Below are 26,037 nucleotides of genomic sequence, written 5' to 3'. Positions count from 1 at the left end.
TAGGTAGGTAAACAAGGGTTTCAAATGTTTTATTCCCTTAATGTCACTGGCAAATATAAATTGCTGCTCCACAATTCATTGTCAAAGGGTTTTCTCCCACATTTGAAGTGATTTATTTAGAAGACAGTGTCCAAATTCTCCAATTCTTAAAAAGTAAGTGCACAAAACGTTAATGTTTTTAGTCAGCAAATAGACATTTGACCTTTCCAAGGAGAAAGGCGGCAGGTGATGACGATGTTCATGGAGCTATGATGCAGTGTGTTTGTATGTGTTTTGTGTATAAATGCATGAAAGCACCATGCCTGAGACCGTCACAATGAAAAGGAATGACCTTTGTGATACATGTCGATATTTCATAAACACTCATACAAATCATATACTTCTGCTAGGTCGTACATTTGTGTCTGTTTTAAGGCATTATTAGCCACTTTGTATGCAGGGACAAAACGTGCAAAACCCAAATATACACAGGAACATGAGTTTCCCCTGATGCTGGAAGCTGTAGCTTAAACAACTGGTCTGACTATAGTCTTGTTCTTTGAGAGATTCCACACCTGCTTCTTAAGGCAGATGCTGAGAGCACCAGGGTCTTTGTATTGGGGGGTGAGGAAGGAGGGAGCAATAAGTTGCATGTGATCAGACACACAGAATACACTGCTGCTGCTCCATCACACACACCCACCCATCTCCCTGCACCATGGATGCCAATGCAGCATGTGGAGGAGGGAGTCACACTCACACATGGTCGCTTGGCAAACACAAGCACGCATACAGGAAATGCGCACGCACACACACACACGTCTGTCTTGCTATCATTGTGGGGACTTACCATTGACTCCCATTCATATCTAACCCCTACCCTAACCCAGACCAAAACAATGCCTAACCCTAAAGAAACGTTTTTGCTCTTTTACATTTTTTATTAACAACAACATGGCCAAGAAAATGCTGTTGCCACCTGTGGGGACCTCATTTTAGGTCCCCACCTATATAGCAAACAGTCAGGTTGTCGTCCCCACCGGTATAGACACACACACACACACACGTTTCTTTTTCTATACCGGTGGGGACTTACCATTGACTCCCATTCATATCTAACTCCTAACCCTTACCCTAACCTTAACCATCACCAAATCAATGCCGAACCCTAAACAAACGTTTTTGCACTTTTACATTTTTTTATTAACAACAATATGGCCAAGAAAACGGTGTTGCCACCCGTGGGGACCTCATTTTAGGTCCCCACCGTAAGACAAGTCCCCACCTTTATAGCAAATAGTCAGGTCAAAGTCCCCACCGGTATAGCAGAAACAAGTACACACACACACACACACACACACACACACACACACACACACACACACACACACACACACACACACACACACACACACACACACACACACACACACACACACACACACACACACACACACACACACACACACACACACACACACAGGTAGATTGGTGGAAGACAGATAAGAGGCCATGGATGGAGGAAAGAAAGGAGGAAACGTGTGACTCTCGTAGACAGACATTAATGCTCAGATTAATACATGAAGTCGTTGACAAGTGGACTTTTTTTTTTTTTTTGCATTTTACTAGTAAACAAATGAACAGGAAACCAGAACAGAAACAGAGCCTAACAATTTGTCTTTTTAACCCACCCACCCTGGAACCACCCCAAAAATTTCTCTCTGAAGACAGTGACGAAATAACCACACACACACACACACACACTTGCATACTGTACACACATGCACGCACAGACAGATGGCATTTCAGTGAACACACCTGCCCACACACACCTTCTTTTCAATACATTTCCCCTGTAAGCGTGGCTACACACTTCTTCTCCGTTTGAAGAGGTTTCAACTTGACAAAGGTAAGCGACATTCCACACTTAAAAGACTGAACAAGCCTATATCTATTTTTCCGGTTTTCTTTTTCTTATGTAGGTTTTTAAAATTTTTTTGGTGTACCATCTTCATGCTTTAACTGAGATTTGCAAGTGGCGCATGCACGAGCAGGCAGGGAGCTTCCTTTGGCACCGTGCTGCTACACTGCAGGGTTTGAGGACGTCTACATTCAACAATCTGCGATCCTCTCCCTGCCCGTGATGATTCTGAAACCGCGTGAAGGGCTGAGATCTCCAGAGGCCGAGCGGTCATTTTGTCTGAGGTTCCTCTGCACGGGAACGGGGCACGCAGGCAACACAGCTTTGCCAGAGGAATCATCGCCGCACTCAGCCTGGCCACCGGCTCCTCTCGCTTTTATACTTTTTAATTCACGTTTTTACAAGTTATTCAGATTTTTTTGTCTTATATTCCTTCATTTCAAAGGGTGGGATGGCTTTGAAAACAGGTAAAAGTTAGAATCAACCACAAATAAAACACTTCATTTCCTAGGAGCACCGTGTCGAATTCAACAGACACAAAAGCCTCGAGGCACAAGAGACAGTTCTAAGCACTCTATGGACTGACTATGCTGTGCAAACAAACTACATATAAGAAACTCTCAATAAACCTCACAAGAAGAACATAAGCTATGACTAATTAAATATATTTTTTATATATTTATATATTTAGTAAATCTAATAAATACATTTGCTGATAGACATAGAGATCTTTCTGTAAACTATTTACATTAAAAGGTTTACATTTTTGCAGAGACAATAAATAGCTATGAAGGCAAGGCAAAAGAGAGAAAATCTGTGGTTTTAACATTTTAGAGCTTTTCAGATGTGAACACACAGAGAAAGATTCAGCCTTGTGTTCCAATTGAAAAGCCAAAGCCACTTGTTCTGTTTCAGGGTGACTCGCCTCAACTCAAACTGAACTCCTCTCCCTTCATAAATAATTTTTAGGAACATCCACTCACAAAAAATAATGCTCTCAGTCTCACCTGCCTGTCTGCTCTACATAGTGGAATGTGCTCCAGTCTTTCGACTGCTCTCAGTAGATCAGCTCTAATACCTGGTGAACGGGGCAGTGAAGGAGTAGTGTACAAAAACGTACCAGCACCTGCGAAAATATACCAGCATTCGGCCTGGTGGCTGGTGTTAAAAGTTTCCAAATCTGCTAGTGGCCGCCGTTATCGCCAGGCTCAGACATGACATACACACATATGAGAAAAGGATGCTGTAAAAACGCCACCGTCATCAGAGAGAGGCAGAAAACATCAAACCCACCCCCATACCCTCCCCGAGCTCCCCATTCACAATCTCATGCTGCACGATTTTTTTTTTGTATGTTTTTCTGTTACGTGTTCCTCTGAATGGCAGGTGTGGACAGAAAATTACAGGGTAGTTGCGAGTCTGCCTGCCAAAGCCTGGGTACTAAGGGACGTATTGCTGTCGGCCCCGACAGTTTAACACCACGCACAGTCTAGTTTAGTGTCCGCAGAGTCAGCAGACTGACATGTTTTTCAAACACTCATTTCGTCTGATAACTGCCATAGCTGCAGCAGGGGCCTTTAGTTATTAGGAGACAGTGTTTGAAAAAGATGACACAGTTTTGTTTACAAAAGCAATTTTAAGTGCAAAGTACCATGCACAGATGGTTGACTGGTGAGCGGGGCAGAAAAAAAGCCCCACATCATGTCAGTGTGTCACACCTTTGGAAGGTCTCACTGGACAACTAGTCGGGATGGAGGGGTGTGTGCATGTGTGTGCTAATGTATGCGTGTGTGTGAAGAAAGGGTGAAAAGTGCTTCCCATGGCTCTTGAGGCATAGAAAAAGAGGCAGTGGGACATTGTGTGGTAACATTCTCTGGCTGACAGTTGTGTTTCTGACGGACGGAGGGGGTGGAGTGTCTTTAAAATCCCACTCGTTTGATTGGTGCAGAGCAGAGCGGGTGACACCCTTAAAGACTGACCGCTGATGATGGGCTGGATGTGTGGGTGTCTCAGAGAGGTCGCAGTCTGAATGGAAGCCACCGTGCGAGGCCTGGCTGGAAGAGAGGCCTCAGGCTTGGTCACTCCTGATGGGGAGGGAGGGGGCGGTGAGTCTGAGCAGGACCAAGGAGTGGTGAGACAATGTTGGGACGGGATTGGCTGAGGGGAGGACGTGGGTGTTGGGTCAGTGACCAGTGCTGTTTATAGGCTGCAGCCCAGCTGCTTGGCCCTCTCCTGAGTGTCCTGCAGGCGCAGCAGGCTGGCGCTGGAGTAGCCCTCATCACTACAGCTGCTGCGCAGGCTGCCGCGCTCGTCCCCTGAGTCGCTCACACTGCTGGTGCTCCATTCCAGATCACCCAGCAGGTAGTCCGTCCCCTCCACGTCCACGTCCAGGTCCTCTGTTGGAACACAAAGGCAACATGATTATAAAGCTGAATGACAACTCAACATTATCATTTATCTAATAAAGTTTCCCTGACAGCTGCTCACAAGCTCATATTACTACTTTAATCGCTCCTGATTAAACAAGGTTATGTACAGTCTCCTCAGTCTGTTGTAGCACCTGTACAGTCATCAGCAGCAGACAGCTGCACATAAATCTGGTTTCCCATGGTTGAAGTACCTGTGGGAATATGATGATGCCTCAGGAGGATTCTAATTTCCGTTGTTTATTTTTGCTTTTTTTTTTTTAAATCTTTGTTTAGGTATTCAGTTAGGTTGAAAGCTACCAGGTTAGGGCTACAGAGCATCAGGTGTCTATGTGAACTGGCAGTGGGTCTGATGGTTGTTCACTGACAGATTGACACATCTCTTCTCGGTTTCATGGAGTGTATATTTATTCTATGAACTCATTTCCTTCAAGTGATGAACACGTGCCCCTGTACATTAAGATAGGAAAACAGAAATTGGTCATATAAAAACATACTATTGCTCGTCATTGTTCAGTGGACTCCATTTAAAGGAGGGCCAGTACCTCCTATCATTTAATAAATCTGTCAAAAATCTAAGTTTTTGTGAAATGTTTGTGTTGTGTAACGTATAACAGAGGAAAGGACTGAACGCTACAAACACTTTCAGTATGTTTAAAGAGTTTGCTAAGCACATGGAAACACAGCAAACAGATTGATGAGCAGAATCAATAAAGTCCAGATTCTCCTGCATTTAGGGCTCAGCAGACATTTTGAAATAATTGTACACAAAAACGCCAAGTATGTGATTGCATGGCATGTACTTTGAGTCTTGTCTCTCCCATATAGTTTGTGTTTTGTCCTGTATTCAGATATTTTTGGCTTGTGGTTTCTGGCCTCACTAACCTGCCCTTTGCTTACTGTTCTCCTGTGTGGCCTTTGTTCCCTTTTGTCTGTTCCCTTTACCCTAACCCAAAACAGTCGAGGCAGATGGTTGCCCTCCCTGTTGGGCACTTTTTTCCAGATCTTTCCTCCTTTGTTTATAGGGAATTGTTTGGATTTGTTTGGCTTCTTTAAATAACATAATGTAAATTCTTCACCTCACTACATGAAGCCACCTTAGAGGACTTACGTTGTTGATGTGGAATACATAACATAAAATTGAATTGAATGAACTATTGCAAACTTCCTTTAGGTGTGCCAGTACTGGACAACTCTAGGATTGTTGTCTTGACTGATTAAGACAGCTGAATGGAACTGGCCTATAGTTTATGTCAGTGGTTATCCATTTACTTTCCAAAGCTTGTATCAAAACCAATCTTGATTAACATCTTTATAAATATTTGCACATTAGTAATTCATTTTTTTGGCCAAACTGTATACTCAATTTGTTTACTGATTTAAGTTAGATTCAACTAGGTTTATAGTCCTGCAAGTTTAAGCCTGACTTATTCTGTTTATCTCAAACTGTGATAATAAAATGTGGTATTTTGATTGTTTATTACTTTTATAAAGAACTGACTTTGGTTTGAGACGTTAATTACCACACAGCTGTTTACTTCATGTTGAGCTGACATTGAGGAGCTTTATGTAAAGTTTCATTAATATGTTTAATAAATTAAACTTCCCATCTTTGAGGCAGCTCTAAAGCTCTTGCAAATATGCAGGGATCTTCTCCCTACAAAGAAGAAACCTGCCTCTAGTGTGCTATAATAATTCTATCTTGTGTCAGATTTCTGGTGTAAAAAAAAAAAGTTACCCTTCATGCTTTTTTTCATCATGATTTACAGAATTTGATTTAAGGGGAGGACTGGTGTAAACGTTCTAAGTAACTCTGAGATTGTCAGAGTTTCTCAGCTCATTTAGCTATCAGCAAGAAATACTGAACAATTACAGAAATAATAGTAGGGTTATTGCAGAATTAGAGGTCATTTTACGTCCCACCCATCAAATTTCAAATAACCTATGTACAAAATACTAAAACATGTAAATCTAAAAAAAAAATAGGAGAAAGTAATGTTTGAAAACATCTTTTAGAACACCAAAGAAGTCTGGAGTTCCCAGTAGAACGCCATTTTTCTCTTTTGCCACCCCGATGATAATAAAATTGAATCTCAAATAAAACCACTAAAAGGAAATTTAAATTTTCTTTCTTTTGTATTATTTTTTCCATTTTTGTGTCTTGTAATTGTGGGAACATTTTGTTTAATCAACATAATATTTTAAACAGTAATTATTATGCAAGGAGCGTATGTCCCACAACATGCTAGCACAAACTTTATAGCTTTCAGAAGAAAAAGAAAATAGTGAATCACAAGATATTAACATCACCAAAATGTTTTCCAAAAGAATGGGTAGAGCAAAGCTATGTCCTCTCTTCTATTTTCCATATTTTCATAACACCGTCACCCTTGATCGAATGTCTCACTCTACCTCATATTATCAGGATAAGACAAATTCTTTTCACTTTTTTCCATCAGTATATTTGTCTTCTTGGTCAGCAAAGACAGCTAGCTAAATATCTAGCGTCTAATCCTGAGAAAAAGCTAACATTAGCATGGATTAGCAACCCTGTTAGTGTGATTACAGTAGGGTTAGCAAACAACAATTAAAACATGGAACAGAAATTTTACCACTGATGTGTAAGCTGAGCCAATCCAGCCTTTGATATTTTATTACCTATTGTTGATGAATCTGTAGTAGAGAACTGTAAAAGAGAAGGTTTATTTTTCAGAAAAATTGAAGCCCAAATGTCCTCCAATTCCGGAATGACCCAGTAACTCAAAATGATAAAGTCGAGCAAAAAAACAGAGATGGCCTCAGTTCTGCCTGTGTGGGGGCTCACCCTGATCAGAGTCGGGATTGTCAGAGGAGCGAGTGGAGCCGGTGCTATCCATGCGGGTCCTCTCCACCCCCAGCTGCTCCAGACGCCTCCTCAGGTGTCTCTGCTCCCGCTGTAGCTGCTCTACGGTGTGCTGAGCTCTCCTATCGCTCTCCTCCAACCTCTGCAGGAGAGAAAACGACACACTGTAAGAGCAGCTGGTGCTGTCTGTGTGTCCGTGTCAGCAGCATTCATCGGAGACATTTCAGTCACTCAAACACAACGCTAAAACACCTACCCACCGCAGTGGTCAACAAATTGCCCTCTTCACATAGATTAGGTGAGTAGTGCTCGCAGGCATACACGTACCTTGATGTGATCTTTGGCCTTCATCAGCAGGCTGAGGGTGGTGTGCCTGTTTGCATCTGGTCCCAAGGGAACGAGGGATTTCAAGCGTTCTAAGCACAGCCGTAGATGTGCCCGTCTGGAGGGAGAAAAGAAACAAAGGCAGAGGAAACTGTCAAACATCATTTCTTCTTTCTACTGTCAGAGATGCACGGACAGCAGGCACACATGGAGGTGAGGGGAAGTGACGGCAACTCAGCCATCACCATGACCACTCCATCCACTAACGAAGAAAGTGAAATGAAAAAAGAATTATCTCACCAAAAGTTCAGATTTTTATTCTTTTTTTTTTATTTTATTTTATTTTTTTTAACCAAATCTGGTTTGATAAAATCATTTCTGATACCTTCCTTTTATTGACTAAAAAATGCGTTTCGCTTATACTTCATTCAGACATTTGTGCTTCATAGCTACATAACTGGAAAGTCAACTGTGGTTCAACTTGCAACACACACAAGTATGAACCCTCCATTGCTCATATACAGCATGGACAGTGAAATATGGGACATTGTCTGGCAATAAAACTTAAATAGAAATATCCTTACATATGCATGGATTTTAACCCCATATTTTTCAAATGTGTGTGTGATCACTCAATCTTGTCTATACTTGGAGTGTTATAAAAATAGTGTCTATAATTTGCAAAAACAGTAACGCATGAATCTGAGCAGGCCTTCCATGTCATCTTTGTGATCTAGCAACTTCTAACACAGACATCATGTAGCCTGCAGTATTATTAGATTTCACTGCTCTGTCAAAAGTCAACAGTTGTGTTCCTGTTATGTTCACACAGCCTGCTGTAAACTTCTCCAAGTTGGGAAATGTTAAACCAAATGATTTTATCTCAGCGTGAATTCTTTTCAGCCAACTCTGTGATACAAAATAAACTTTTGCAAAATAAAATCACTGATAACATGCCTGTTAATCAAGTCTCCACTGTGATTCTGTGCCTGGGTTGATTAAATGTTGTATTAGCACATGTTCTGCACTCCCACAATTAGACATCTATTGCCATTCTATTGTTTTAAAAACATAATAAATCACAATAACCAGTCACAACGACTGCAACAGTCACATAGACTGCTGATCCTGATGCTATAAGGGCAGAGAACTTATTTAATTAGAGCCACTGTGGAACTGCCAGTGGATCAGACTGCTGTGAAAAGTCCTTCACATGGGAAACTTTACTCTAAAATCGGTCACATATTTGCTATAATGTAGGCTCCAGCTGATCACAAGCAGCAGATGTCACGCTACACTGTCCAACATCTTCCCATTTATTGTGTAGACAGGAAGCTACAACAATTAGTAAAACAACAGGAGGGCTTCCTTGTTGTTAACAGTAAAGCTGTTAAGCTGTGCTGTCACAATATGAAAATTCTTGCTGTGATACAATACCTGCACATGATACAATAATTAAGACAATACCATTGCAAAACCCTAAAGCATCAAGACTGTTCATGAAATAATTGAGAATCTGTTGCTCTTTTAATTCTTTGAACAAGTTGGTATGTCTGTCTGTGAGATGTCTGCCAAGTTGGACATATAAAAAAAAAAAACAAGAAAAGCACTCAGAGAGCGCAGCACTTTGCCAAGGCTGCTTAGTCATATCATTTCCGACAGCTGAAAACGTGAAAAAACTTTGTGTCAGTAATTACGGCATTATGGAACGTGGCCATGTACTACAGATGTGCTCACAAACAAAATAACTTTGCACTGAGCAGATTCATTTTATACATGTGTACGTTGTGTACAAATACCGAATCACAAGACCTAAACATGTACCAGGTGATGGGAATTGATGTAAGATTCCAATCATGTGATCGTCAGCAGGCAGCTGATGTAATGTTCACTTGTTGTCATGGCTACAGTGATGCTGTGAAGCTATCTCGCAATGATACAGAAATCCTTGACAAATCCACGGATCCAGACTATAAGCTGCATCACTACCAAAATCTAATCAATTGGTCCTTGTGTCATTTCTGACCTTCCCTAAAAATTTCATCCAAATCTGCTGATCAGTTTTTGAGTAATGTTGCGAACAGCGACAAACATACGCCGACTGTCACATAACTTCTTTGAGACTCCGCTTCTTGGCAGACTAATAAAATCTTGATGTGGACATTCAAAATAAAATAAACCTCAACACAAACCTGTTCTATTATATATACTATTCATTTAATCAGTCAGATATTGCTGTGGGTGGGTGGACCAGACATTGAGAGAAATGCCTGCATCAGAGCCAAAGCAGCACATTATCAAATTACTTTTGTTTGTCAGTAATTGATTTAAAAAAATAATAAAAACCTACACTGACAACCTAAAAAATGATGACCATGAGATCTCACAATAGGCCAGACATGTAGTCTGTTAACCACAAGAAGAACTAATGTCATGTTCTGCTTCATGCATCTCCTTTGTGAACAATCCATGGATGCCTCTCATCCGTCACCATCAAACTGCAGTGTGCTTATGAGAGGAACCAAAAGCAGTTGGTACGCCCACCTTGCCTGCAGGGAGAGGAAGAGCGTCACTCACACACACTGAAGTCGGTACTAATAAAGGGGCAGAGTGTAGTTTTGATTAGCAGTGTATTGCAATACCTTTCTAGTAACAGTACACTGTACAACAATAACGGAACACAACCAGAAGCTTCATTACCGATGATGTCATCACTTACAGTTTGGTGTGCTGATAGAAAACTCCCCTTTCAAATTCCATACCACCACTTGTTGTCTTCAGTCGCAATCCACCAAGTCACTACTTTCTCAAATCTGTCAGCAGGCTTTTAAGTGTAAAATCAGCAGAGATCCCCTTTAATGCAACTTTTAGATCAGTAACTGAACACTGGGAAACAAGTCTGTTGTATTTTCTGTGTGAGCTACTGCACATTTTGCTCTCTGTGCTTTTTGATGCTGATTAATCATCTCTATTAAGAGGCAGTTTGATGGTTCCATGTCATGTGAGGACACCCTCCTGTGTATGTTTCAGGAAGCTGGCATTGTAACATTATTACATAATGTTGCTTCATTTCATTGAGCAACAGTGCGCAAACGCTCCCTAAACAGGAAGAAAGCAGAAATCCTAAGATCATCTGTGACATATGTTGAGATCTGAACTGATGAATAATGTCTGTGGTCCTGTAACACTCCCCACACATACACATTTACATTTACATTTCTCATCTCCACTCTTGTTTCCTCCTGTACAGCTCCCAGCCGCTCTAAGCTGGCAGCCTTGGCAGTTGCTAAGGTCTGGTGGGTGTTGGTGACCACTTGACCCCGCTGTTACACAACACACACCTCCAGCTCCAGCCTCGTCAGAGTGTGTACGTGCCTGTAAGCTTGTGTTTGCCTGAGTGAGTGGGTGTGTGTACGTCAGACTCTTCCTGACAGCGAGTGTAAAAATGTATTTTTTTTTCATTAGGCAGCAGAGGGCTGGGAGAGCTGTTCATTTATTGTCTGCTGAAAATCTGATGTGAGCGTCACTGCCGGAAAGAGTTTATTCAAATCGGACACATGGAGAGGTGCAAAACTGATCTGACTGTGGGCAGACGATGCACACAAATATTCTTGGCCCTCGTCCTTTAAAAACAACAACAAGGAACACATACACAATGCAAGTACAACTCTAGCATGCACACACAAAACAGCATTCAGCAGCTGAAACGAAGTGCCTCTTTCTCAGCTGACTCAGTCCAAAGGGCAGGCAGACTGCTATTACATAACGTGGAAATGTCCTCGCCTGTGTTGTTCTGACAGAATAAGGGATCAGCAGGGCTAGATAATGTTTGTTAAACAACACTGATGAGGAGCAGACTCATCAAACAGCACAGGTCACACAGTGTTTGAGTGGCATGGCGCTAACACACAGTGCTATTTCAGCAGCAGGTTGTTCTGGTTCAGTGTGTCAATAGGTAAGTATATATGTGGAGCTACATGGTTGTGTGCTACCAGCCTGAGGCCAGAACCTACATTCCTGTGTCCTCATTTTTACACTTTTACACACACAACTGGTGTGAGCGCACGTTTAAAATGAAGTGAATGTAAGCTTCTCACATAAAAATGGTTGCAGCTACAGTGTCGTCCCAGACACGGAAATGGTTCATGAAACTAAAATGATTCCTCTTACTCTCACTAACAGCCACAACTAGGTCAGCTCGGGCAGTCAGTCTGGCCAGCAGTAAATCACTCCGTTGTCCTCGCCTTTGCCCTCTGACCTCTTACAGTGAGTGGCCATGGCTTGCGTGTAGAAACTTGCATGCAAAAAAGGCGTGGTGGTGGCCGGAGTCACGTTACGTGGACATAAACATGCACGCTCCCGTTTCTGTGAGCAGCCACAGACGGGAGGGAGGAACAAAACCGGACTATGAATATGTGCTGGTGATTCCACTGAGCCAATATTGCTGGAAGCGAGGCAGGTCTCGTTGCACCTCTCCAGCGCTGCTAGCTGTGGGCGGCCACGACTAATTTACTGTTTGCCGGTGATGGCTTTCTATCATCAGGCTACTGGTGGGAGAAACTAGCTAAAGGCCATGAACGTTCTCAAGCGGTTGTAATTTTGACTTACTGCTTGGTGTGAGGTGTCTCCACACACGGCCCTGCACACACATGCAGAGGGTTAAATCCCAGGCACAGGCCTCAGTGCTATATATTATTCAGGCTGTCCACTGAGCTGCTGGTTTGGATCAACTAGCACAGGCAGGATGGAGGCACAGAGTGACGAGGGCTCAGCTGGGACAAAACAGAAATATTTATATTCCAGCTCAAATAGCAGCACTTTGATTTTTCAAATCGTACACTCTGAGAAAAAAAAATATAATAAAATACTACTCATATTTCTACTCATATGCACATTTCTCTCATCGCCTTCCAAAAATGGCTTTCATCACTGATTGGGCTTCCACTGACAGTCACTTTTGTTGGCAATTTTTTCTACTTATTTTCAGCATTTCTCTTGTAAAATGGCAGAAAATCCCAAAACTATTTTTTGCAATTCAATAAAATGTACTCAAATTGTGTACTTTTTTGTCTGAAAGTCCAAAACCAAAGGAAAACCAGTCTGCTTTTTACATAGAAAAAAAATTGGGACATTTTATAAGCTGGACCCAGTGAATATTTACCATTTTTTGATGGAAGAATGACCGAAATGATTACTTGACAATCGAAGTATTTCTCTAATTGATCAACCCTTGCAGCTCAACTTTTTCAGTTACCATACTATCTTATCTCATTATAAAACCTGATTAACACAATCAAATGAAAGGTAAATAGGTAAACAGGGACAGTAGTGATGCACTAAAACATACATTTACCATTTTACAAAATGCTGTCAAGACAGACCAGCTGTACGTTACTGAAACAGGATCACCTGCTCTCAGGAGTCAAAGGGCAAACTGAGTCACCTGATACAACCATGTCACCTCATTTGTCTCATCAGTGTCAGAAGGACACAGTGAAAGAACACAATAGATCTGTTGGCACAAACCTATTGAAGCACTGAACCTAAAGAATTATTACACCCATCAGTCAGTCTCATGTGAGGACTGGTTTGGCAAGAACACACTGGGAAAAATGGTTTCCAGGTTCTGTCCTTATGTTGTGTTATAATACCAGTAAAAAAATTAAACCGTGCTTCTGCATTGGTCTTTAACGCAGCAATTTTGATCAAATCTGAGAAACAAAGTCTATTTTCACTACTGAATCCTCAACTGCATGCTTTTTTTGTACTTAAATAGTTCTGAATCTACCAAACAATAACAAGTGTATGACAGGGAGAGACACACCTGGGGAAACGGCTCAGTTATGGCTCTGAAACAGATGTTCTGTCTGCATATAACAGGCTATTTATGGCTATTGTGACAAAAACTGTGTATTCATTTAATTATGACAAAACAAAAAATCAAAGTATGAGATTAGTTGCAGTACAGGGCAAATAATTAATTATCAGCACTGCAAACAAGAACTGCTTGCTTATCAGTTCAAGTACAAAGCGTACGTTTACAAGCACACAAGAAATAAGGTTACACAGAAAGTCACACACTGTTACGACGCATGCAGTAAACTGTTTACAATAAAACCCATGTATGCATGCAGCACGTATGTAATCAGCCTCGATTATACTTCTTTGTGGAAACGGAGAGCTATGGACATCCAAGCGTACTTGTGGACAAGAAAGTAATTACTATACTACTGTCTGGTCCGCTTCTGTGCATGCACACATATTCCATGAATGCTCACTACTGCCTTTGTAACTTGGTTGCTACGTAGACCACACTGACGCTTGCAGATTTGCAAAGGTTGCAAAATCTATGCCATGTGGACCCTCTAGTACTTATGAATGTGAAAAGTAAACTACTGATCTTAGTTCACAGCAATAGATTTCTTCAAACATTTCCTAACAGTATAGACACCAAAGTCCTCATAGGAAAGTCCAGCTACATGGCAGCCACCTCGCTAATGCAGTTATTTTGTCCTAACAATACCAGGCTCCTATCTAAATGAATGATGCCGTTACAATGGTAACCACTACATATAAACTGCATGTATAGAATCACTAGTCAGTTCAAATAACATTGCTTAAAAAGTCTGGGAACTTTGCACAATAATGAGGCCTAAAAAGCGTTTTTGTGCATTTTGCAATACTGAACTTGAATGAGTGCAACAACACGACTGGCTGGATATTTTCTGGTTTGCTCACTGGGGTGAAGAGTGAGACATGTCTTAACCCCCACCTTTTAGTGTTACTCAAGTCTCTTATAGATTTCTATTCAGAATTCTTCAAGAGGCAAGTCTCTCCCTTATAACGTCTCTGTATATGGCTATGATTGAGTATACTGTGGATTCATTCAACGTACATTTGGGTCCATTCATATGCAGCTGTGAGCTGCTGCTGACTGTCAGCAGAGACTCCAGTCTGCTTCATGAATTCAAACTCTTCACCGATAATCCTGAGAAATGCATTGAACGATTTACCGAATAAAAGGTCAAGTTTTACTTTCACCTCTGTCTGTCCATATTCCCGGTTCGTCTCTTTTATTATCCACATTAACAACATGTGAGCAGACTCTTGGCGGACAACTGGTTAACGCATCATATCACAATTTAAAGTACTGCATTTAAAAATCTAAGCATTCACATTTAAATACGTCTTTTTTCCATCTCAAGGTATTAATCTGGCTTTGCATTTTATAATTAATATTTTACATAATCAACTTGTCATTTCAATTTCCAATTTCTTTTTTTAATCATTTAATTACAGGCCGTTTATCCAGAGTACCAAAAGAATAATTATTTATTTACTTTTGAATTTTACATTTTAGCTTTTAAATTTTAATTCTGCACAAAAATCCTCCTTTTCTTCAAGTGACAACCCATAATTTCCCTGCCTCCACAGTGGTAGCAGTGGGGATGGGTTTGGCTGTGAGTGGTGTCAACTGATATTCTTATTGAGGAACAGCACAAATATGCACAAACACACAGAAATGAATCTTTTTTTTTTAACATACCTGTTCTTTTCCATTTCATTGTGCGTAGACCTGTGGAGAAAAAACAAAACACATATGAAAACCACACATAATAAGAGAATTACTGATTAAAACAGGGCAAGGTTTCCCATCCCCAGTGCGCCATCACTGCAGTCCAAGGCCTCACTGCAGGGGAGCGAGCGTGAGAGAAAAGGCTGTGTGGGAGTCTATGAGCAGTCAGGACGGCTGACAAAATGAGATTCTAGGACAAACGAAGAAAAGGCTGGGTATTCGGATGCCCGAGGCCTGTTCTAAGGAGGAAGCTTTTTTAAGGACGACATTGCACATAGCTACATGATGAGGAGGCCGGGGGTAAACATAGTAACAGTAACCAGAAACAGTAGGATGAAGCAGACGGTGCTATGCCTCTTCATATTGCCTGATTATCCATTGTGAATGTGGTCCTGAGCAGGGTGGGGGGGAAAAACAGCGGAGGTAAAATGAGACGGAGGTGTACCAGTGGCCGGCCACCATGACTCCTGCATTGCAGTGTTAAAGCAGACCACACAGACAGAGCAGATTCAGAAACGAGGTCAAGTGCACGTTTTGGTAGACGTGTTGGACTGACCTGGGTGAAAAAAGGGCAAGTGAGACGGACAAGCAGAAGGCAAAGAAGATCACCTCTGCATTCCTGAACTCTCCCTCCACCTTCACCTGGCCCCCCTGATCCTCCCACTCCAAAGCCCAAAATAGCCTTTGCATTTTCAGCTCTGCTAGATCCTTAACTGTCACTGACTCGCCCTAACACACCCAACATGTTTGTATCACTGTCTTTGTAAGGACATTCATTAACATTCCTCCTCACCCTAACCTTCATGTCACGATTAAGAGCCTGACCACAACACTAACCTTCACCTAAACCCAATTCTTCACTGTCAAACAGCTCTCCTCATTTCATCTAAACGTCTTTACTGTAATGGTCGACATCGATAGTCCTCGAAAAGATGGTTGGACAAGTCTCACCACCTTGATTCACCTCTATGTTGTTGCCACATTTTACAAATCATTCCCAGTCTAACCTTATTTACAAATCTTTAAAAATATTTCAACTGTCACAAAAGATGATGTTGAAAGGCTGAGAATACAACCTCATTTTTTCTCATATCACAAGGCGTCACCAGTATGGGTGTCATGTGTGTGGCTGCAGGGTGTCATCTTGTTTCAGCTAGTCACTTTGGGTGCTCCCTATCTCACACGGCCCCTCCAGCCACTGTACATTCCTGAACAGAGCAGACAGCCGTTGGTGACATAACAGCACAAGCAGGAAAGTGATCCCACTTATTCAGGCTAGATTTCAGGCTCTGGGATCCTTCCACCTCCTGTTCCAGTCCCATAAACTTCTGCCCCTCTACTGAGCACACCCATGCCATGGCAATGTACAACTGGTATTATATAGTACTGAGTAAGAATGACATTATTCACTGTGCACATGTGGAAAAATGCACTGCTTGCTGTAATAATACCATAGCACGAAGTCACACTGATCTAAATATAGTAAGACCTCATTGTAGGATTACAATTTTTTGGGATGATCACCATACTACTAAAACATCACATAATTGCTGTATTCAATAAGCTCTGTTTAATCCTTTGTAGAAAATGGGGGAAAAAACACTTCTCAGATCCACCCAGGTGCTGTTTTCATTTGTTCATATGAAGTGAAAATTTGGGAAAGTGAAGGAGCAGAGTGCTGCAAGTTGGCAGCGACAATCAGACCTTCAATTTAACTATCTTCCCATACTGATCCCTTGACAAAGTTTTACTACTAAATGAGTATTTAAACTCAAAGTCTGTTTGGTGATTCTTGGTGAGAGGGTTTAACAATCTGTGATGAAGACGATGCACCTGTCCTTCTGCTCGGTCAACAGCCAGAGTCTTCCAGCTTCACCCAGTTCACCCACATTAGCCTAAACAACAACAACAACAACAACACACAGTGATGAGCACTGAAAGACTCCATTTGCCTGCACAAGGATGGTAGGATCCCTGTATGATTTCCATAGTGCACCGTAGTTACATAGTGTGTGTGTGTGTGTGTGTGTGTGTGTGTGTGTGTGTGTGTGTGTGTGTGTGTGTGTGTGTGGTGGGGGAGGACTCTCTCCATCTCTGTAATGGAGGAGCTGGTGTTCTCCACTGACTGCCAAGATTGAGAGCAGAACGGGAAAGACATAGAAGGGTGGAGGAGGTGAGGAGAGAAAAACAGCAAGAGAGAGAGATGAGGGGGAGGGCGGAGTCACTACTACTGACACACATGCACACCAGAAACACGGTGACTCCCCTCCCCCACTACTCACACATCCACGCTTTAGAGAAACAACACATACTGGAGGGGCTTACACACACGCACACGGCCTACATACAACCAAATCTTGATAGCAACAAAAATAACTTGTCAGCCATGATCAATTAAAGATCAGCTCTTCTCTGGCACAAATCAACTATTTCCCCTGGAGGTAAATTCATTCAGCACTAGTGCTGGTCTGCCTATTAATGAATAAGCCCAACATCATATCAGACCATATCAAATCATCTAAGGCAGTGCAGAAACCCTTATTAATAACAAGTGCAGCTCTACTGTCCTTAAATGGTAATGAGTAGAATTGGAAAAAGTGCTCACAGTCGATGAGGGAGTTACTGCAGTTTCACATAACCCTACAGTTGAACAATAGTAAATGGGAAAGTAAATGCTGGTAAGCTAAAAGGTTTTCTGACTGGAAACCAGCACAAATCTGCAGCAGCGAGAAATCTACTTGACATACCAAGCTAGTCCCATGTCTTCTTCACAAAGCAGGTCTAAAAATGTAGCACCACCTAAGCACGTCAAGACATGATCTGAGCTGGAAGCATGTTCTTGCAGCGCTGCACACCCTGTGTCTTTTAGAACATGGCGGCAGTGAAAGCATACAACAAGTCTGTCCGTCTCCGTAAGACAACAGACAACTCCAGTGACACATTTACGGTTATATTTGATCAACACCAGATTATTTAAGAGGTTTTTTCTGCATACACATGTAACCACAGAAAGAGTGAAAAACTCTTTTCTGTTTATTGAGCACTCTATTGAGCCAAATGCAGGTAAAATTATTCTGAATTTAGAAACAGAATCTTAACACTTCACTTCAGCTAGAATAATTTACCTGAATTTCTCAGGTGAGGGATCAATAAAAATTACGTTATTAACTAACTGGCAGATAATTAATCAATTCAATGTTCAATTTAATGATCTAATAATGGTTTGGTTCATTTATGGAGAAAATTTTGTTAAAAAGTTTTCTTTCAATACACAAATGTAAAATAGATATAATTGATTATATATATATATATATATATATATATATATATATACACACATATACAGTGGCAGCTGGTGGTGAAATTTGTTGGGTGGGCTAACAAATGCATAATACTGATTAAATGGTTAAATTAAACACAGCTGCAAAAGCAACATCAGGTACATCAATTACAGGTACACTATACTTTTTAGTGTTCTACATCAACACTCTCTCTCTCAATCACACACACACCACTACAAAACGTGTTCCAACTGCAACGACTGCCCACAGATAGTATGCTGCAACTGTCTTATTACAACTGTTTGGCGACATGTAGTGCAAAACACGCCTTCATTACAACAGATGACCTCAGCAAAAACAAGGTGTCACAGTCCTTTAACAGGTCAACATGGGCCTACCTTATTTGAAAAGAAGCTCACATCAACGGCCGATGTGATCCTAGTCTCTTAATTTCCAGCTTTTCCTCCAAAGACATTGAGGAAAATGGACATGAAAGCAAATAATCCACCTTGTTCATGCTAAAGCCCGCCACAGCTTAAAGGGGAACTTTGGTACGGTCGAAAGCAAATCTCATTCCGAAATCGTGCGAGCTATTGCGCGATTTCAGAACGAGATTTGCTTTCTAGCGTCCTGAGATTTGGATACAGACCACAACAAAGAGCGATCGCCAAGTAATGTGGAGGTTTTCATTCACTTCTCATCTCTAGTATGTTGTGGGACACTCGTTGAGAATATCCGAGCCGGTCAGTGTGGGGAAAAAAGCACGTTAGGGCAGACTTTGACACGGGGGGGGCAAGTTGCCCTATACTTTTCGCTAGCTGAGCTGCTAAGCTGCCTGCCTGGCTAAATACTGGAGCTATGTCAAAAATTCATTTCTCCATCACTCACATGTATGAAATGACATATGAAAACAGACCCCAGGTTGAAAAAAACGAAGTTCCCCTTTAACCTTTTCTCCCTCCTTCCCAACTCTGGCACAAATAGCAGCACCGCTGCGTCAACTCGCTACTATTGGTCAAAAGTCAGCGGCCTGTGGGCTGAGTGAAGTTAGTCGAAATGATCAGTAAATTACGGGGGCGGGACATGACACCTGTCAATCACTTACAAGAACGAAATGAATGAAAGCGGACTGTATCTGCTGGGGCTGTAAAAAATAAGTCCATTGAGAGATATTCTATGTTTTTCTGTTGACTGATTGGTGCTGTTGCTACCTTTGTTTTCACCTAAACTTAAAACAATCTGTTCCAAGTTATTTAAAAAATAATTTTCTCATCTTTTTTGTGTTGGCCTGGGAGAGCTGAGCCCTGTTAGCCCATTTATACCAGCCGCCCCTGCACATATACACATACATACATAAAAGGTATTTTAACAAAGTTGTGTGCATGTTTTCTTCTATTTTTTGCCAATGTATATTGATTATCAGTTTCAGCACTGGCTCTGACAAAAAAAAAACATATCGGTCTCCCCTTAGTGAAGATTTGCTTATTTTTATATTTCATTAATAACATCATTAGATTCTGAACTGATTGTGACAAGGAAAGCAGGAGACAGGAAGACATGACCTTGGACTCCTCAGTATCTTAAAATCACCTAAGTATCAGCAAATGCAAACAGTGTTAGTTGGAGGTGTTACGCTAAGACACAGATGGTGCAGAACGAGCTGTGATTGAGTACTGGTGGTGTGGCAATCTGCATGGATGGAATACTCCAATGTCTGTGTGTAGCAACCCTGTAACTTCAGATGTGTAGATAAGACAGCTGGATATACATTGGTTCACAAGAGGTAACAAGCCCATACAGCCTATTTATATGTGCATGTAGATGCTTCACCTCATGTGCTCTATGCATTCCATCACTGCATATTAAGAGTGGCATTAAGCCAGCCAGCGGTTGCTTCAGGTCACAGTATCAAACAAACCAGTTTGAGTACATCTGAATGTCAGAGTATGTGTAGCTGTTCTGATCAGGAACATCATTATCATCATTTATTACTTATTTAATCTTTACAAATTACAAGAGATGGACTAAAGAAATGTATCTAATTCAGAGAAATATTTTGATGTTCCAAGACACTAAAATGTGCATTTCCATATGTGTCCTTATCCAAGGTTTATGATGCTCACATGTCTGTGTACAGCAGCTGTGTAACTTTAGATGAGCAGCATTTAAATCAGGATATACACTGGGTTGTACGAGGTAAGAGGCCTATTAATAACAGGGCTCCAGACTAATTTTTTTTCCCCGAGGAGCACAGTGGCCCCTAACTTAAAATTTTAGGAGCGCAACCAGAAAATTTAGGGGCGCATACCAAAATCGACTTGCAAAGTAAATATTCACATTTCCTTTCATTTTCACTGTATTGCTGATAAATACTTGCACAATAAATGCAGAAACTATGTTTTCAATTCACATTTCACTGTGCAGCAGTTGACACAACAAGAAAAGCACTCAGAGAGTGCAGTACTCCACCAAGGCTACTCGGTTGATGTATCATTTCCGACGGATTAAATCTGTAATAAAAATGACCTTGTGCTGAGTACGGGCATGTGTTATGCATGTGCACGTTATGCATTTATACCGAATCACGTGTAAATTATTGTTATAAAGGTCTGTTGATCAGTTCATCAATTTTGGCAAGCCTTTGTTTTGCTAGTGTTAAAATAACCGTTCCCTTCAGGCTTTTATTTTGAAGAAGTATTTTTAATGCTACAGGCTTTTATTTCGTTACCAATTCAGGTGCACAGGAAGTGGTTCTCTAAGAAGAGGTTTCTTGACATGACGAAGATGCTGCTGAAAAGTCCGAAAATTCACGTAAAGACAAAAGAAAACGGTTCCAAGCTGTTGCTGTCTAGCAAAGGATGTGTCTAAACTTAGAAGCAGCTGGAATGGGGACAAGAAAGGAGGGAAAGAAAGGAAGGTGAATTTGTGTTCAAAATAAGGCTGAACGTAAATGAAGGCTTTGTGAAACATCAGGACCTTCACCGTCATTCACCCCCTGCTCTCACTCTCGCTCGCCTTCTTCTTCTTTGGTGTTCGTCTCCTTTCTTCTTTTGGAGTTAATGTCGGTTGGTAAACCAGCTCATTTACGCATTACTGTCTACTGGGCTGAAGTGTGGAGCAGAAGTTTGTCAGCAACAAAAAATACTCAATAGTAATTTAAAATCGGCAAATTTACTGGTCGCACATGCGTGAGTAGATGAAAAATTTACTCGCACTCGCTCCAATTTTGGTCACAAAATGCGATCATTTAGTCGTAGTCTGGAGCCCTGTAATAAACACATTTCTGCTGGATGTCCCCCCTGATGTGCTCTGCATGTTCATTTCCATATGTCAAACTGGCAGAAGAAGGCATTCAGTCCTGTGGAGGGTGGAGTGGCAGTCAATGTGGCCCTCATGGCTGACATAACTGATGTCCAAGCAACAAAGTGTCCCAACAGCCTCAATAGTTAACATGCATTATCTGATCAGGCCACCGCTCTGCTCTTCTGTAACTCTGGTACACCACAACAATACTAATTAAACGCCTCTGTGCAAACACCTACCAAGTTTTTATCACTTTCTCATTTATCATTCTAATGAAATGAGGGCACATAAAGGTGATGGGGTCAGCAATATGGCAAAGCTGCACCTACAGAAGAAGCAGGTCAACCCCATGTCACTGAAAGAGCTATTTCCATCAGACTGCCTCAGATCCTGCCTATACTGACCTCAGCCAAGTGTTTAACTGTTTATTTGCACCTATTAGGTGTTTTTCTTGAGTTGACATTCAAGGTTCTTCATGTGGTTCAGTGAAAACAGGTGGACAGAAAACATATTTCATGAAAACTTCATTCAAATAGAATACAGTGCCACTTTTCATCATGGCCCTACAGGGGATATCCTGGCTCAGAATAGGTCCTAGGAGGACAACTATGCACGAATGATCAGACTGTGTTACCTTATTTGACAGAAATATGTATATTCTCGAAATCTATTTATATGATTATTTGAAAATCCCTATTAGCATATTTAGGTGAAGAATTAAATTGCTATTTTCATCGACAATTCTTATCATTTTGGTGCTAGTGATGTTATTTTGGTGCAGGATAAATGTCATTTAGTGGAGGGCATCAAAAATTCTTAGCAGGAAACACCGTTTTCTCCATTGAAACAATTCCACTCACAAGTTCACAGCTGCTTGATATTTGTACATTTTGTACAAGCCCTAACGGACTGCACAAGTATAGTAAATGTACATATATCCTCCTACACAGGGTCAAGACACCCAATTGCAATCTAATCACAGAGTGCACATTGATCTGTGGAGTGTGGATACAAGCATGAATCTGTCCTCAAATGATTGATTTATGGAATTCAGGTTGCAGACTCTGAATGCACTTGTGTCCACTGAGGTGACTAGTGCTGCCAGGACACGGCTCCCTCATTCAAATGTCTTCTGCAGTCACCTTGGCTGACCCAGTCTGCTTTACTGAGTGGTCATTCATTTTGAGACGCACTGATGTTTGCTGCTGTCAGTCACACGATTCACAAAACACAACGGGAAGTCTAAACATGATCTTACCCCAGCAGACTCCCACATACACATGCAGCCACAGGTTATATTATCAGACGGCAAAATATATTATCATTGCTGTAATGCCATAAATGAGTCATTCAACATGAAAGAATTAGATGAGAGGTTTGACAGTTTTACATATTCTTTTTTTTTTAACATTGCTGCATATATACAGATCACAGTGCAGTCCGCAGCACAGCCAGGTCAGCTGAGAGTCTAATACCTAAATTGGGTAATACGTACACCAGATCAGTGCTGAGCTTTTAAAAGTTCTGCTTTAGCTGGAAAGAAAAACATTATTTTAATATAAGAAATTTCAGGTTTCGTCACCTACTATGTGTGCAAGTACATACTGATTTCGATGTTATCCTAAAACTCATTTCCCTTTGCACAGTTTAAATGTGCAGAATAAGTTTCATTTTGCACTCCTACATTTTGCTATTCTAAATTTATTTTTCTTTCACACAGCACCAACACACAAAATAAGTCTGTCATCACAAATAACAAATTATTGATACACCAGTAGCAATGGCTCGATCCTGCTCTCAGTGGGGGCACACTTGAAATGGGGAAATGATGGGCGGCTTGTTGAAGAGCTGAAAAACAATGAAGTCTGTTGGTTTTGCCCACAAGAAGCTGAATAGCCTTTACCTGCTACTTGTGTTTTTCTTGCTTTTGCTTTTCCTTTTCAAGTTTTCCCTCTCTCGACTGCTGATGAAGGGCGGCATGGAGGCATAACCGTGTTCAGCTTCTGCAAGCAAATAAACAACATAATGGCCACATGTCCTGATATGTGGCAATGCAAAACATAGCCACAGTGAAAAGAAGCAAAGCGGGGAATAGGGAGACTGCAGAATGTGCCACATTTAAGCTTGATCTTGAGGATTTCAGTAGCAATGTCTTGTGTAGAAGTGCAGACATGCAATGAATGGATTTCATGCAGTATCTTTCTACAGTATTTTCTCCCCTCAGCCTGGACAATGATGTCATCTTGAACTGAAATAAACCCCACTAGCAAACCACAACAGAAGGAAAGGAGGGGCCTCCATGAAAACAATGTCTCCCTGCACATCTGACGGCATCTACCACATATGCATTCATTCTTTGGTTATTATTATGAAAATGCACATTTATCTGTGCATATATGTATAATGTATGAATAATGTCTATTGTCTCATTCTGATTAGCACCTGTTTGGGGAAGGTGATGCAGCCTGCTGTATTACTGTGCAAAACCAGTTAATGCATTTAATGCATGGACCGATTACTTCATCTATTAAAAATAAATAAAGGGCATCAACAGGATTTAAGACAGCTTTAATATGGTATGTGCATACATTCACATGATTTCAGGGGAGGGACGTCATTGTAATTTTCTGGTTAAAAACAGACTATAGCAAAGAATACAATTATACTTTACCTCGTTCCCTGCGATCAAGGTACTCGGCTGCTTCGATCAACATCTGCACCATTCCGATCGCCGCCATTTTCAACAATAACACTGATAATATAACAATCCGATGAGGGATTCCGTGACTGTACACAACCTGCTTCAGGTCCTACCACTGGCACTGCTTTAAACCCTCAGTAGCTCGCTGTCCTGTCACTTATTATTTTTAAAAGGCGAAACGTAACGGTAGAGAGTTGCTTCTGCAGTCTATTAGTCGGGATATTTAAAAGTTAAAGGTCGTGGATACCACGGCGACCAATTTAAAAAGCCAAACTAGTCTCTTGATGACTATTTTAAAAAGAAATAATGGTGCAAGTAAGGTTTGGATTTAGCTGGCGAGACAAGGCTAACACTTCTACAACAGCTAAAATTACTTTGCACCGCTTTAAACCAAACCGTTAGCTAAATATCGTTGATTTTCTTGGCAGCTCTTCGAGAAAAAAACGGCTTGTTAACAAAGATAAAACGAAGGGCTGATCACAAATAAAAATAGTCCGTTCTATTTGGCGAAAAAATAAAATTGGCTAACGTTAGCGCTAATGACAAGTTGCCAAATAAACGATGGAAAGTTGTTGCTAGCTCGGTTGTATATTGTAAAGCTTCAGCCAGTGAAAAAAGAGCGTTAGCCAGTGCAGTTGTCACACTTGCCTGATGTGAAATGAATATAAAAAAGGAGCTAGCTGTCTTAAAGTTCGACCGACGATGTCGTCCAACCTTATAGGTTCGGGGCTAAGTGGCTGGCTAGTTTTGTGCTGGTTTATCGCTGATAGCGCGTGATACGTCTCGCTGGAAACGCAGATAGCGACTGACATCAAATGGTGAACAGTGACTGTTTGTCAAACTGCTTCCAAAATAGTGGCTTGTTGATCTGCACGGCAGCTAACTACTGTACTTTAGCACAAAGCTCCTGTGTGCTGCGATATGATTGGGTACCAGCTACAACAACTCGAGCTCCTATTGGCCCTCTAAATCATCAATCGCTTAAAAGGGGTTGGCCGAGGCGGCCACTGAGGGCCCTGGTTCAGCCATTTTGGTTCTAATTCACATCGACTGAAGCATGCAGTGTGGAGCCAGAATGGAGGCTAATTCTGCGCCACACACTCCTACATGGTGATTGGTTGGTTTCTGTTAAACTTGCTAGCTATTGGCTCGAATGCACACGAGCTTAAGTGACAACGCCCGCTGTTGACATTGGACACGCCCCTCTGCCATGCTGTTTCGCGGTGTATGACAATGTTTGGCTCCCGTGGTGTTGTTTGCCTTATTTTGTGCCCGGTGATTGGTCAGATTCACATGCTCTCTTACTATTGGGCTTTGTCTGCTCCTATCACAAAATATAAGACCGCGCAGGCGCACTCTCATTGCTTTCCGAAATATAGCAGTAAAAGCCTGTTTCAAGATGAGACGAATGATGAACTTCATTTAAGAATACGACAAACCCTGGTTTTTAACAAACGCCAACCTGGCACCGATTCAATCGCAGAAAATCGTCCTTCACCTCAGATTACATTTAATCCCGGGTGGGAAAGCGCCCTGCAGGGCACACTTACAGAAAACACCAAATCAGATTAGAAGGGGACACTGCCATCAGAAAAGCATGCACAAGAATACAAACCAATTGCATCCTCAAATGCAGGATGAGTTTGATTTTAAAAGCAAGCTTCACTGACTGACATACTGATGT

At 41.4% G+C, this 26,037-nt stretch overlaps 1 protein-coding gene across 2 annotated transcripts; it reads right to left on the bottom strand.

Moving 5' to 3' along the window:
• mxd1 (MAX dimerization protein 1) lies at nucleotides 1-25,253 on the bottom strand. Of its 2 annotated transcripts, XR_007942864.1 has the most exons (7): nucleotides 24,324-25,253; nucleotides 23,556-23,655; nucleotides 15,039-15,068; nucleotides 7,496-7,610; nucleotides 7,151-7,310; nucleotides 1,219-4,296; nucleotides 1-958 (listed from the first exon to the last, which is right to left on the bottom strand). XR_007942864.1 is itself a non-coding variant. In XM_022218958.2 (6 exons), exons 1-6 carry the CDS (start codon nucleotides 24,388-24,390, stop codon nucleotides 4,100-4,102), a joined length of 669 nt encoding a protein of 222 aa, XP_022074650.1. In that variant the 5' UTR covers nucleotides 24,391-25,253; the 3' UTR covers nucleotides 1-4,099. The 2 variants fall into 2 exon arrangements, 1 of the variants encoding a protein (XP_022074650.1); XM_022218958.2 differs by having other exon boundaries at nucleotides 1-4,296.
• Between the last annotated feature and the right edge of the window lie 784 nt (nucleotides 25,254-26,037).

This window comes from Acanthochromis polyacanthus, chromosome 7, assembly GCF_021347895.1.
Source record: "Acanthochromis polyacanthus isolate Apoly-LR-REF ecotype Palm Island chromosome 7, KAUST_Apoly_ChrSc, whole genome shotgun sequence".
Lineage (NCBI taxonomy): Eukaryota > Metazoa > Chordata > Actinopteri > Pomacentridae > Acanthochromis > Acanthochromis polyacanthus.
This window is presented reverse-complemented; position numbering and strand designations above follow the sequence as displayed.

Bases quoted from the DNA above. Each gene is read 5' to 3' on its own strand.
- mxd1 (XM_022218958.2), bottom strand. From the start codon at position 24,390: ATGGCGGCGATCGGAATGGTGCAGATGTTGATCGAAGCAGCCGAGTAC. The intron at 7,311-7,495 runs GTACGTGTATGC...TCTCTCCTGCAG, and splicing joins AGGCCAAAGATCACATCAAG to AGGTTGGAGGAGAGCGATAG. The intron at 4,297-7,150 runs GTGAGCCCCCAC...GTGTTCCAACAG, and splicing joins CAATCCCGACTCTGATCAGG to AGGACCTGGACGTGGACGTG.